Below are 13,141 nucleotides of genomic sequence, written 5' to 3' on the forward strand. Positions count from 1 at the left end.
GCTCTGCTCTGCCCCAGGGCCCTGAGGGGTGCAAGCTGTGACAAGGACAGCATGCCTCCTATGCCCAGCAAGTGAACAGGATGGTCCCCCACAGTGATGCTCAGGCCTGTGGCTTCCCTGTGGCCTCAGGAGTGCCAGAGTTACACTTCAGACCTTTCAGAAAGGTCCCCATGAGATGGGATGGGGAACCCATGAAGGGTTGGAAAAGGCTTGTGCTCAAGAGCACCTTGGGCTCAGGTACTCGGCAGCTGCAGTCAGAACCGCCCTCTTCCTAAGTCCAATCATCTGCAGAGTGGGTCCCCTTGTGCCTCTGGACTGTTATCTCTGGTGTGTTCTGGGCACTGGCTATCAGGTTCAGGGGCTTCCTTCACTACTCAGGTTAAATGCATCTGGGGAGAAGGTTCTTAAGTGGGGACCTGGTGTCAGTGTTCCATGGCTTCTTGGGGGAGGCAAGGCCCACAGGCCACTCACTCTGTACAATAAAGCTGAAGCTGCAGGATTCAATAGTCTTTGTTGCTGGCTTGATTACATCTTAACCTAACCCAGATCCTTACATATAATAAGTTCCTGCCCACCCAAGGTTCAACCTGTTGAGAAGAAACATGCTCCAACACCCAAGAACTTCGCTGCTCCCACCCCTTCTAGCCCAAGAGTGTTCGCTGTGTGCCATCCAGTGGTGGTGGACGGAGGTCAGAGTGTAGGGTCCTTCCTAGGAACTTCCCTTCAAGGTTCTCTTGGCCTGAAAGATAAAAGCGTTTTGTCTGAGTGGCTTTTTTCCAAACTAGATATGGATCAAAAGTAACAAACCCACCACAATAAAAGCCATATTTTACCAAATACCTTATGGGTGCTGGGGGAGCTGGCTGGAGCTCACTCCAGGGCTGGGTGTCCAGTTCAGCTGTTCACAGTGACCCTGACGGCCAGCACAGACCTCACTTGCCTACCCCTGAGCAGCACCTGCACCAGACCCCACCAGGCCCACACACATCTGGTCTCTCCCCCACACACGGGCAACAGCAGTGGGAGACTATTCTCACTAGGTTCAGAGAGGGTGAAGTCACTTGTCCAGGTCACAGGGAGGGCTCCAAGGATGCAGCAGGAATTTGAGCCCAATGACCTTTCCACCTCATGTAGAACCCTGTAAAAGTGCCTTGGATCACCGGGAGGAGAGGCCCGAACCAGCTTATCGGCAGGTTTCCTCACTGTGAGAAACAACTGGGGGCCCCAGCCCAAGTGAGTGAGGGCACATGCAGGGACTGCTGTGGGGAGGCCTTTACCTGACCTTGGCAAAAGAGTGTGTGGGGGGGGTCACAGATGGCCGACAACCTAAGGGTTAGCTCTTGACCAGCCACAGAGACCTACAAACAGCAGGAGCACGCCATTCTTCATCTAACACAGAGCTGCCACAAAGCTGCCTTTCCCCTCTGAAGGGCAGTGAGGCTGGGAAGCTGCCGAGAGGAACAAAGGACGACTGCTGGTGAGTGACTGGCCTCTGGATGGGCAGCTAGTCCAGGGGCCACATGGTGGGGCTAAGCCATAAGAACTAAAAGAAGAGAGAGTTCCCTAAGCCTTCCAAAAAGGAGAACAGGAACCAGATTCCTCGTCCACTGCCATTCTGCCTAGGGCAGTCCTGAAACATCAAGAAGTTGCTTGGGATTCACTGAATCCTGTGAGTCTTAGCCAGCTATGGTTTTTTTTGGCCCAATTCCCTGCATTAATAGCTTCCAGTAAACAAGTAATCACTGGCATCATGACTCACCTCAGACCCCAGACTGAATTAGGGGTACCTAAGGTATATGCAACCCCAGAATAATGATGGCACAAGACCCTTGTGGTTAAAGCCCTTTTGGGCCCCGTGTAGTAGTGCCTGTAATCCCAGTTGCTAAGGAGGCTGAGGCAGAGGATTGTGAGTCTAAAGCCAGCCTCAGCAACTTAGCAAGGTGCTGTCTCTAAAGTAAAAAAATGCCAAAAAAAGGGCTAGGGGCGTGGCTCAGGGATTAAGTGCCCTGGGTTCAATCCCCAGTACAAAAAATTAAAAATAAATAAACAACAAAAGCCCCATTGGCAGGTGACAGCTTCCCAGTCCTGTTCTGGAACATTCACCGTGGCCCAGTCCACCAGCCTCCACGAACCCCACTTTCACCAGGGCCTTGGTCTTTCCCCTTAAAGTATGTGGCTATTTGTACAGGACTTTTATTGCATAAAGACCCATGGCACGGACCAGAAGATGCTGAGGCCCAGAAACAGGAAGGACGCAGGTGGAGGAGTCAGAGACAGACCAAATCTCGGACCAAGAACTGACCAGGACTCCTTGTGGAATGGTCAGCGATGAAGGGGGCGCGGGGCAGCGGCCACAAGCGCGTGCTGCAAACAGGACGCGGAGCGCGGCGCTGGGGTCCCTTCGGGCAGGACGGCCCTGGGTGACATGCCAACGCGAGTTGGCGCGAGCGCCTTCCACCGGTCACCGCCGGTCCTCCCCGCGGCCTGAGGGAGAGAACCCGACCCTGGGGCGGGTTGGGGCTGGGGTCGCGCCCACCTACCGCGGCCGCAAAGCAGCTCCGCAGGGCCTCGAACTCCCGCGCGCAGACGTCCTTGCTCAGGCGGCCGCCGGGGGCCGTGGAGGCCTGCACGCACCTGCCGTACGCTGCGGCCTGCAAGGGGAGGGCGCCGTCGGGGGCCTGACCGCAGCCATCGCCCCCCGCCACCGCCCGCGCGGCCCTTCTGGCCCCACAGGCACGGCCCCGCCCTCGGCTCCTTACCTCGGCCCCGCAGGCCGCCAAGCGCTCGGGGAAGGCGCGGAGGCGGCTCCGCACGCGCCCCCACACCGCTCCGTTCGCCGACATGAGCGGCTCTTCCGGGCACCTGAGGGCGCCGCCATCTTAAGCCCGCCCTCTTCCGGCGTCCAGCTGTAAATCGGTCGGCGCTTCCGTGCTTAGCTGGCCCACTCTTCCAGGTTGGAGGCCTAGAGCCCCTGCAGTTGGCTCTGGTCCTTGTCTGTCTGTGGTCTGGGACTGCGGGTTGGTTCAGACTCAAATTGCTCACGAAGCCGACCTTAGGGCCCGCCTCCCGAGAGCGATTGGCTAGCGGGGCCAGAGCCGCGCGGTGATTGGAGGACCCGGGCCTGGCGGAAGCGGGGCAGGCGGGGAGGTGACTTGGACCATGGCTGCCGCGCCGCCACTGCGGGACCGCCTGAGCTTCCTGCACCGGGTGAGTGAGGCCGGCTCGCTCCGCCGACGCCGGGCGCCCGGGGACCTTCCTGGGACCACGGGAAAGGACTGTTGAGCAGCAGGAGAGAAGGACTGAGCTCTCCCTGATCGCGGAGGATGAGGGGGCGGCGGGCGGGCGACCTCCTTCACCCGGAGGCCGCGGCGCTCCGGACGGCCCCTTGCCTAGGGAGCCTCAGGTCCTGGAGATGTCGCGTGCGGGAGATGCAGACATCTCCAGGCGACAGAGGGGAAGCTAGAGGCTTGGGTAGTGGATGCTCAGGGAGAGGTCAGGAGCCTGTGACCAGCCATTGTCCGGAACGCTGCGTCGTCCTTTGACAGCCCTGGGCCCTAGAGCACCGGGTAGTCCGGGGACGCGCGCCTCGGGCTGCTAGAAAGGTCCGGTCTCCCGCGCAGAGCCCCGGACGGGACGCTTCTGTGCAAGCTCTCCTGTAGTCCTGCAGACCCCTTCCCTCCAAGTCCCCTTGGGCGTGATGGGCAAATAGCATGGTGTGACTGTGTGTGTGTGTGTACAAGCGCTCGCGCTCACAGCCTGTTGTAACACACGTTGCACGATTTTACGTATAGTCCTGACACATGACTGCCATTCAGGTCACTGGCACCAGACATGATTCCAGTGCTTATCATTTAAAATAACTCCCAACTTGTAAGTAAGTGAATAAATAAACAAATTAAATAGCCCCCAACTTTTCCATTCTGGGTAGATACTGGATAACATGACAACATGTTAGTTTTCAACAACAGACTGGTATGATTACAAGTCAGCACATGAAAAGCAAACATGTCTGTTGATGTGTGAGCATAAAACCTAAAACTTCAGTTAGTTGTTCTCAGGAATATGGAGAGTGAATGCTTCTGATTCTTTGAACCTGTGCTCAGGAGAACTAGCAGCATTCACATTCTCTACGTAGAATGTTCTGGGCATTTTGCTCTTGCTAGTCAATAAGCAGAGGTATTATTTAAAACCATCTCACATGTCAGTAAGAAGGTTGGGAGCTGGGCCTCGTCTTGACCCAAGAAGAGAACCATCATTCCTTTCTCTCCTCCCTGTGGCCTGGGGGTCGGTTCTGGTCCCTCTTAGCTAGGTGAGGCCTATTTCTAACACCTCTGGTGACTGTGGGCCCACATGTGTAAGATGGCAATGTGTCACAGCTCTTGTTCCCTTTCAGCTCCCAATTCTCCTAAAGGGCACCTCTGATGATGATGTCCCGTGTCCAGGCTACCTGTTTGAAGAGATTGCTAGTATCCTTCCTCCATGTTCCTGGTGAGGGGGAGAGTGGATGGCAGGGGCCCTTTGTGGCTTTGAGGTTACTAGGGTTTCTGCTCTCCTGTGGGCATCCACAGCTCCTTCATCATAGGATCCAGGGATGGCAGGTCCAAGAACTGCAATACAGGAGACCCTGGAAGCCCAGCACTCCTGAAACCAGGGCCTACAGTCAGTGCCGCTAGGAAGCACACCCTGAGAAGGCCATTGGTAACAGGAGGTTGGGTTTCTCTCCTCAGCCAGTGCATCCTGATGCAACGTGTGTTACAACAGGCCGTGAGCGCGAGCGCTTGTACACACACACACACACACACACACACACAGGTTCCTTCCCTAACCTGACCGCATTCCAGAAATCTCCCATGAATCCCTGGGCAGCAGCCAGTGCCTACTGGAATACCTCCTGAACCGCCTGGACAGCAGCTCTGGCCACGTCAAGCTCAAGGTGAGTCCTTGAGTGGCAGCAGTCAGGCCCCAGTTCCCACTGTGGGTGGCAAGGCTGGAGGGGAAGACATGTAGCCAGGGTGTCTGGTAGCTGGGCTCTGCCCTGAGCATCCCATGCCAGAACCCTCAGCACTCTGTACCTGCGGACTCCCCAGGTGCTGAAGATCTTGCTCTACCTGTGCAGCCACGGTTCCTCCTCCTTCCTGCTGATCCTCAAACGCAACTCTGCCCTCATCCAGGAAGCCACAGGTACGTGGAGCCAGCACAGACTTGCTGGGGGAAGCCAGGGTGGGATGGCAGGGAGAAGGATTGTCAATTGATTGACTGTTAAGGGGTGAAAAGGGGAATTTGTTTGCATTGGAGGTATTGAAGGTACGGGCTAAGGGTTCTCCACAGGCAGCTGTAAGCCCTCATGGGATGAGGTTGAGTAGGTGAGGGGTGCTGTCATGCCCTGAGACAGGAGAGCTTGGGGGTGACCGAGTCTGGTTTTCTAGGACCTCTGCTTTTTAGCAGAGGGAGCCTGGCACAGCCCAAGGCTGGGCGCGAGTGGGGCTGAAACAAGCAGGGCCTTTCAGGCCGTGATACAGACCTGGGTTGCACATCCAGTCCCTGCAAGGCCTCTTGTGTTGCATCTGGCTGGAGGAGACTGGGCCTAAGGCAGCAGTGAGGGGTGAAGCAGTGACTTGGCAGGAGGGGAGGCATGGGTACCTGAGGAGACAGCAGCCACCACAGTGGTAGATAAGGGGCCACCACTGTCGGGTAGGTGAGGAGGGTGCTGGGGATCTGCTTGGGTGTGGCCTGCATAGGTCCTGAGGAGGGACTCCTTGCTGGCCATGCCGGTAGGGATGGGGCGTCCGTAGCCCACAGCTTGGGAGGAATGGGCTTTAAGAGCCATACTCTACAGGTGGTCAGCAGTGCCCAGGCTCAGCCACCCCTTGTTGGCTTTCTCTGCCTTCTAGTTTTTGCAGGGCCCCCGGATCCTCTCCACGGGAACAGCTTGTACCAGAAGGTGCGGGCAGCTGCCCAGGTGAGCCCAGGATCAGGGTCACTCTGAACTTGTACCAGAGCACCCACAGGGTGTTTGCCGTTCTCCTGCCACATGGGACTCCAGGCTCTGCTCCTTGCTGCCAGCCTCCAGCCCCTGTGTCTAGCAGAGCTGACAGGAATGGGGGGCCAGAGCAGCAGGCCCATGTGGACGCTGAGCGCCCTGCCTCCTCCTCCAGGACCTGGGCAGCACCTTGTTCTCTGACGCCATGTTGCCGCTGCCTCCCTCCCAGCCTCCCCGGGGCCTGGCTCCAGCAGGTACTCGTCATGGAGATCACGTTCAGCCTGTCACTGGGTTTCTTCCTCTGGAGTATTCTAAACTTGGTTGCTTGTGTGGTGGGGCTAAGGGTGGGGTTGGCTGGTCACTGACTCAAGGGTCCTCCCATAGGCATGGGCTCCCAGTCCAGGCCTCAGGGCACCCTCCAGGGTTTTGGCTACAGCAAGGAGCAAGCCCAGGCAGGTAAGAGGGTGGGGCTCTGGGGCCCCTAGCATGTTGGGGGAGCAGGGAATAGGAGGGCAGTGGGAGCAGGCCCCTGTGCCTCCCCTGCTAACCCCAGCCCCACCTTGGTGGACCCTTTCCTGGCATGGACCCCTTTGGCATCTTTCTGCCTAGCCAAGAGGAGAGCAGCAGGGCCGGGGCCACACTGGCTTTGTGGGCAGGGGAGAGAAGTCAGGCTGGGAGGTCAGGGTCTGGCCAGCAACAGCAGCAGGGGCTCAGTCCCCTGATGGGACTGAGGGCTGAGGGCAGTGGCCCGCAAGGTGGAAACAGCTGTCACCTGTGCGAGTGGTGCAGGGAGCAGTGCCTGCAGATGCCTGCGGCCCGGGATCTGTGAAGCCTGTGCTGCTGTGCAAGGCATCTCAGCTGGCCCCTGGTGCTGGCATCTGCTGGACTCTAACAGACCATCCTGGTTGCAGCTCTGGGGGTTCCTGCTGATGCTTCATTTGGCTATGGCCTACACAGAGGCAGAGGAGAGGGACTCCCTGCTGGCCCTGGGGGCAGGGCGGGGCTGGCTAGAGCACAGAGCCTGGGAGGGAAAGGGCCTTGAAAGCCAGGTTCTGTGGGTTTTTCTGCTTTAGCCCAAGAAAGAAAAGGGCGGCCCCTCCTGGCATCAGTCCTAGCATCCCTCAAGCAAAGGGCCCAAAACATTTTTGCTTCTTGGGACAAGCCTGTTGGATGCCCTTGCCCCAAGCTCCTGTAAGCTGAGGGTGTCCAGGACCATGGTCCTGGGAACTGCTGAAATGGAATATGCTGGAAGCTTCCAGGGAGCTGGGGTCCCACTAGGAACCTCTGCTCCTACCTGCAGCATGTGTCCTGTCTTCTTCAGCCCTGAGCAGGGAGCAGCCCTGGCCCCTCCGTGCTGGAGAATGTGGGGACCAGGGGGCAGTCTGGGGCTCATATGGCTCCCTTCTGTGGGCATAGGCTCTGCCAGCGAGGCCCTCTTCTCCACCATCCAGAGGGCTGCAGAGGTGGTGGCTAATGCCGTGCGCCCTGGAGCCCAGAAACCCCCACCCTGGGGAGAGACCTACCAGCCTGCCGTGACTCCTGCAGTCAGCCATGGCCTGCCCACCCCTGGGAACCAGCTCTCTGGAGCCCTCCCAGGTGTCCGAGGTACTGAGGCAAGGACTCCTGCTCTCGGGTCAGGCGGCTGCTCCTGTGTGCTGGGGCCTGGGGCTTTGGGGGTGTGGAGGCAGGTGGCAGTGCTTTTTCACTTGGGGGAAGGGACAGATAGGAAGCAGAGCTGCCCCCCCCACACACACACACCACCACCTGGAACAAAGCCTCTGAGGGTCACAACTGCCATCTTTTCTTGCAGCCACCAGACACCAGCCTGGGCAGGCCGGAGGGGGCTGGGATGAGCTGGACAGCAGCCCCAGCTCCCAGAACTCCTCCCAGAACAGTGACCTGAGCAGGGCCTCAGACTTGGGCAGTAGGTCTGGTAGTGACAGCCAGTCAGGGGCCAGCCGGGAGCCAGGCGACCTGGCAGAAAGGTGAGCAGGATCAGCTAGGGGAGGGGACATGTGGCCTCCATTCCCAGAGGGGTCTTCCCCAGGGCTCCTGCTGTCCAGGCCTCACCCCAGCTTAGGGAGGGGGAAGGGCCGTCCCCCTCCACCAGAGCTAGAGCTGCCTGAGTACTTTCCCTTCCCAGGGCGGAGGCTGTGGCCGCCAGTGACTGCCAGCAAGAGCTGAGCCTGGTGAAGACCTTGGTGCAGGGGCCACGCACCTTCCTGAGCCGGGAGGAGGCCCAGCACTTCCTCAAAGAGTGAGTTGACACCCCACCCCACCCCCACCAGCTAGGCCTGCAGGGGGACACCCAGCCATCCCCTCCTGCCCACAGGTGCGGGCTGCTCAACTGTGAGGCTGTGCTGGAGCTGCTCCTCCACCGCCTGGGCGGGGCTGGCGAGCACGAGCAGATGGTGAGAGGGCTGTGGGGCCACGGGGGCGGGGGCACGGGGAGCCAGGGGGCTGTGTGCACAGGGCTCAGCCTGGGGGTTGGGTGTGCTGTTGGGTGCTGACCCTGCCTCCTGCCTCCCAGAGGGCCCTGAGTGCCATCGCCTCCCTCGGCTGTGCTGACCTCCTTCCCCTGGAGCACGTCCTCCTCCTCTCCCAGTCAAGGTTGCAGGAACTCAGCAGGGGAAGCCCTGGACCTGTGACCAGCAAGGCCACCAAGGTGGGCAGCAACTGGGGCCACTGGCAGTGTCCCTCTCCTGGACACATGCCCCACAAGCCCCTTCTTGGTGGGCAGTGCTGGCAGAGGAAATGGAACAGGGTCCCTGCTGTCCCCTGCGCCCTGTGCTGGCTGCACCATGCTTGGGGCACGGTCACATCCCAGAACCCCAGCCCTCAGCCTCAGCGCCTGGCTCACTCTTCTTCCTCCCTCCCTCCTCGCAGCCTCACAGCCAGGGGAGCCTCCTCCAACTCCAGCCCTGGTCTGTGTCCACTTCCCCAGTGTTCTGAGTGCTGCTGGCCCCTCCCAGCCAGGCCTGGCCCCTCCATCGTCCTGGTCCCCATTTTTTCCCATTCTGTGGCTGCTGGGAGTACAGCTGCTCGTCACCCAGCCCCATCTCCGTCTGCCACTGCTGCCCGCTGACGGGCTCCAGTCACAGTGCTGAGTGAGCCTGGGCTGCACATTGCTGTGGGTGCATTTCATGTCCACCTGTTGGGGTGACCAGACATGCTGAAAACTGGCTCTTCAGTTTCCCTGGTGGTGCCCAGGAAGTTCTGAGGACAGGAATGTCTATCTGCATGGCAGTGACATAGGGAGGGCAGCGATGACAACAGGCTCCTGCCCAAGCTGGCCCAGCCTTCTAGGCAGTGTGCTAAGAAGGACATGTGGGGAGGGACCAGCTGTCCCCCAGGACTCCTGGAGCTGTGCAGGAACCTCCACTTCCTCTCTTCCTCCAGATCCTGAGGCACCTGGAGGCCTCCTGTGGACAGCAGCCCCCTGCTCCCAGGTCCTGCACCGAGCCTGGCCCCGCAGCGACCCTGGCAGGCCCATCGGACTTGCTGACTGGCCCCTCTGGCCCCTCGCCTCCCCCGGGGGGCCAGGCCTTCCTCCAACCGCTGAGCTCCACCCCAGCCTTGCCTAGGAGCCCTGTGCCCTCCCCACCCCTGGACTCCTGTCCCCTCCCAATCCCTGGAGACACCAATGAGGCTGAAACTTCTCTGGCAGTGTCTAGAGAGCAGGGCCCAGACACCCCAAACAGAGGCCCCAGTCGCTGTCGTGGCTCCTTGTTTGCTGGCATGGAGCTGGTGGCCTGCCCCCACCTGGGTGGCACCAGGGCTTCTATAGAGGCGCCCCACCCAGCCCAGCCTCCCCAGGCATGGGCCCAGAAGGCAGTGGTTGCAGAGCCTGTGGGCTCCGAGCCCTCAGCTTTCCCGTTCTTAAATGTGTGACCAGGTGGACCTGGCATCTGGTTTCCTTGTTCTCAGCTGGTGGCTCCCAGGACCCTGTGGCCTTCTGCCCGTCAAGGCATGGTTCTCCTAGGGGTCTGCTGGCAGTTTCCTTGCACCTTTCTGGCCTCTCACCCTCACCCACTGGGGCCTTGGTGTGGACAGCCACTAATGGAGCCTGTGCGGCACCTCTGCATGCCCCAGACCAGCCAGGACAGGGCGCACGTGCTGAAGAGCAGGTTTTTCTGGTGCCCCCATGAGTCATCTGTGACACCTGCCCTCCAGGCCAGTTCCCCAGCCATGCCTCTGCAGGATAGGACCCACACATGCCTTCTCAAGGGTCTGGGTGGCTGGGGGCCACCTGTTGTCTTGGGGTTTTGGCCAGTGCATCTGCAAATTAATGCTTCCTGAAGGCTACTGGCCAGTCTCCAGGCAACCTGACCAGAGAAGAGGACCCCAGGGCTATCTCAGTCTTGTCCATCTGCCTCCTTGGCTGGATGCTGGCGACTTGGGCTTGAATTCCTGTGGTGGCAGACAGGGTTTCAGGTGCTGGCCTTGGGGTCCAGAAGCAGCCCTGCCTTCAGAGTTAAGGGTTGAACTTGGGAGCAGCAGCTTGGTTCTTACTTTGTTTTGGTCCCGACCTCAGATCCTTCTCAGGCCACAGTGGCCAGAGCCCACTGCCTTGTGGGATTGGGTGCTGGTGAGGCTGGTGTGGTGCCCATGGGTGCAGCAGGCCTGGTTCCTGGGTGCCCTGCCCCAGGCCCGTGCTGCTCCCCTTGGCCCCAGCTGCCTCCTGCAGACTGCATAGGAGAAGTGGAGTGCTCCTGCCCACCCCACGAGAGCTGCCAGAGTGCTGGGGTCTACACTCTGAATAAAAACACTACTGTTTATATGCAGTTGGGCCACTTTTCCCCCTTTCTTCTGCATGTGTACATTTTAGTGAAGACACCATTAGTAAGAACACACTTTGAGGATTTCTTTTTTTGGGGGGTTATCAGGGATCAAATTCAGGGGTACTCAACCACTGAACCACATCCCCAGCCCTTATTTATATTTTATTTAAAGACAGGGTCTCCCTGAGTTGCTTAAGTTGCTGAGGCTGGCTTTGAACTCGCCATCCTCCTGCCTCAGCCTTCCGAGCTATTGGGATTACAGGTGTGCATCACCCCGTCCCGCTCACTCTGAGGATTTCTTAGGCCCCATCTTGCCACTAACCTTACTGTGTCCATTCACACCTCGATCCTGGTGGTGGTCACATCACTCTGCCCGGGATGCGAGGGCCAGCAGAGGAGATGAGTACGAGCACCGACGGAGGGATCCCTGCTTCTGAACCAGAGACCTGCAGGCTTCAGGTGACCTGTCAAGTCTCAGCCGGGGTGGAACCCAGGGACTCGCCTGCCAAGCAAGTGCTCTACCACTGAGCTGTGCCCCAGGTCCCGCTGCTGGGTTTTTTAAGATATAGTGACAAACAGTGAAAATCAAAGGAGTTAGAATAACAGGTGATCTTGAATAAGAACACACCAGTAACTGATCTCAGCACATGTGAGGCTGGTGTTGGCAACAAGGTAGATGCTGACCAATGGACCAGCACATGTGGACCATCCGTCTTCTGCAAAAGTGACTGGCCCTGAAGAAGGGGCAGCCTTTAAGACAGTGCTAAACAGCAGACATCTGCATGTGGAAAAAGGAGTAAAAAGCAAATCTTGGCCCATACCTCACACCTTACCTGTAGCTTAAATGGAGCCATAGGTCTCAACATGAAGCAAAACTGTCAAGCTTCCAGAAGAAAACAGAAGTTTCTGTGGTTTGGTTAAGCAATAGTGTTATGAGATAGAAAAAGGACTTTATTACTAAAGTTAAAAAAAAAAACTTGGGGCTGGGGTTGTGGCTCAGCAGTAGAGCACTCAGTGTGTGCAAGGCCCTGGGTTCGATTCTCAGCACCACATAAAAATAAAATAAAGGCATTGTGTACATAAAATAAATAAATATTTGAAAAAAGAATGATTAAAAAAAAAACTCTTCAGCCAGGTGTTGTGGTACACACCTGTAATCCTAGCTACTTGGGAGGTTAAGGCGAAGGAACCCAGGCAATTTAGCAAGACCCCCAGCAACTTAAACCCTGTTTCAAAATAAAAGGGCTGGGGTTGTGGGTCAGTGGCAGAGCACTTGCCTTGCATACATGAGGGTTCAATTTCTACTACCTACCATAAAAACAAAAACAAAACTTTTCTTTTGACAGTTAAGGGAATGAACAGAGACAGAGAAGATATTTTCAGGTCACTTGTCTCCTATGAAGGACTGATACAAAGACCTTGTAAGGAACACTCAAAATTGAGAAAAAGGACTCACATTACAAAGTGAACAGAATGTGAACAGATAGGTCCCCAAAGGATCTGTGTGAACACAAGGCGCACGTGTTGGAGTGGATTCTCGACGCCCCTGATCATCAGGAAGGGTCCTGAAGGCTGTGTGGGCTCCCACGACCTGCCTGTCACTGGGACTGTAGAGGAGGAACCCTGGCAGCACGGGGCCCAGAGGACTGCAGGAGTGTGGAGCTGCAAGCTTGTGGAACATTCTGGTAGCTTACAAGCACCCAGTACTGGACCCACAAGCCCCTCCCAGCACTCACCCAAACAGAAGCCACCTCCACTCAGTCTGAGCAAGTCTAGAGCCCCTGCTTCAGTGGCAGTGCTGGGATTGAGGCTGGGTCCTAAGGTTGAAGAACAAGGTGACAGCGGGGCTTGCCTGAGGCTTGAGCACTGCTGCCAGGAGCAGGGAGCCAGCCGTCCTGGGAGAACCACGCCCAAGGCTACACCATGACCTTGAAGCTGTGCGACCATAGGGCCTGAGGGCGGGGAGGGTTTGGCAGTGAGGAGGTATAGTTCTAAATCAGCTTTTCATCACCGTGACAAATACCCAAGAATAACAACCTCTGTTGTAGCTCAGCTTCAGAGCTCTCCACCCATGGCTGGCTGGCTGCAGTGTGTTGGGCCTGAGGAGAGGGAGGAGAGGGAGTGCGAGGGAGGGAGCAGGAGCCCCAGCAAAAAGTACCCTTGCAGGGCACACATCCAGTGACGTGATGTACAGCCTTGCTACAGCCCAGTAGTCTACTAAACACCCATCAGTGTGAGCTCTGACCTCCTGATCCCGTGACCCCCTGAAGGCCCACCTCAGGACACTGCAGCACTGAGGACCACACCTTCAGCACACCAGCTTGGAGGACATTCCGATCCACCACAAACACACACACACACACACATACACACACACACA

At 57.9% G+C, this 13,141-nt stretch overlaps 2 protein-coding genes across 3 annotated transcripts; one reads left to right on the plus strand and one right to left on the minus strand.

The window, feature by feature from the left end:
• Nucleotides 1–492: 492 nt before the first annotated feature.
• Ndufaf8 (NADH:ubiquinone oxidoreductase complex assembly factor 8) lies at nt 493–2,919 on the minus strand. Its single transcript, XM_005332647.5, has 3 exons — nt 2,760–2,919; nt 2,541–2,651; nt 493–739 (listed from the first exon to the last, which is right to left on the minus strand). The coding sequence occupies exons 1-3, from the start codon at nt 2,841–2,843 to the stop codon at nt 710–712; spliced, it is 225 nt and encodes a 74-aa protein (XP_005332704.1). The 5' UTR covers nt 2,844–2,919; the 3' UTR covers nt 493–709.
• A 101-nt stretch (nt 2,920–3,020) lies between these two features.
• On the plus strand, nt 3,021–10,764 carry Tepsin (TEPSIN adaptor related protein complex 4 accessory protein). Of its 2 annotated transcripts, XM_005332646.5 has the most exons (13): nt 3,021–3,207; nt 4,394–4,466; nt 4,842–4,933; nt 5,088–5,181; nt 5,892–5,959; nt 6,156–6,234; nt 6,365–6,436; nt 7,397–7,585; nt 7,791–7,965; nt 8,124–8,237; nt 8,313–8,391; nt 8,511–8,645; nt 9,380–10,764. In XM_005332646.5, the coding sequence occupies exons 1-13, from the start codon at nt 3,160–3,162 to the stop codon at nt 9,869–9,871; spliced, it is 1,710 nt and encodes a 569-aa protein (XP_005332703.2). In that variant the 5' UTR covers nt 3,021–3,159; the 3' UTR covers nt 9,872–10,764. The 2 variants fall into 2 exon arrangements, with proteins under 2 accessions (XP_005332703.2, XP_077897583.1); XM_078041457.1 differs by lacking the exon at nt 6,365–6,436.
• Nucleotides 10,765–13,141: the final 2,377 nt, after the last annotated feature.

The sequence above is a fragment of the Ictidomys tridecemlineatus genome, chromosome 3, assembly GCF_052094955.1.
Source record: "Ictidomys tridecemlineatus isolate mIctTri1 chromosome 3, mIctTri1.hap1, whole genome shotgun sequence".
Taxonomy (NCBI): domain Eukaryota; kingdom Metazoa; phylum Chordata; class Mammalia; order Rodentia; family Sciuridae; genus Ictidomys; species Ictidomys tridecemlineatus.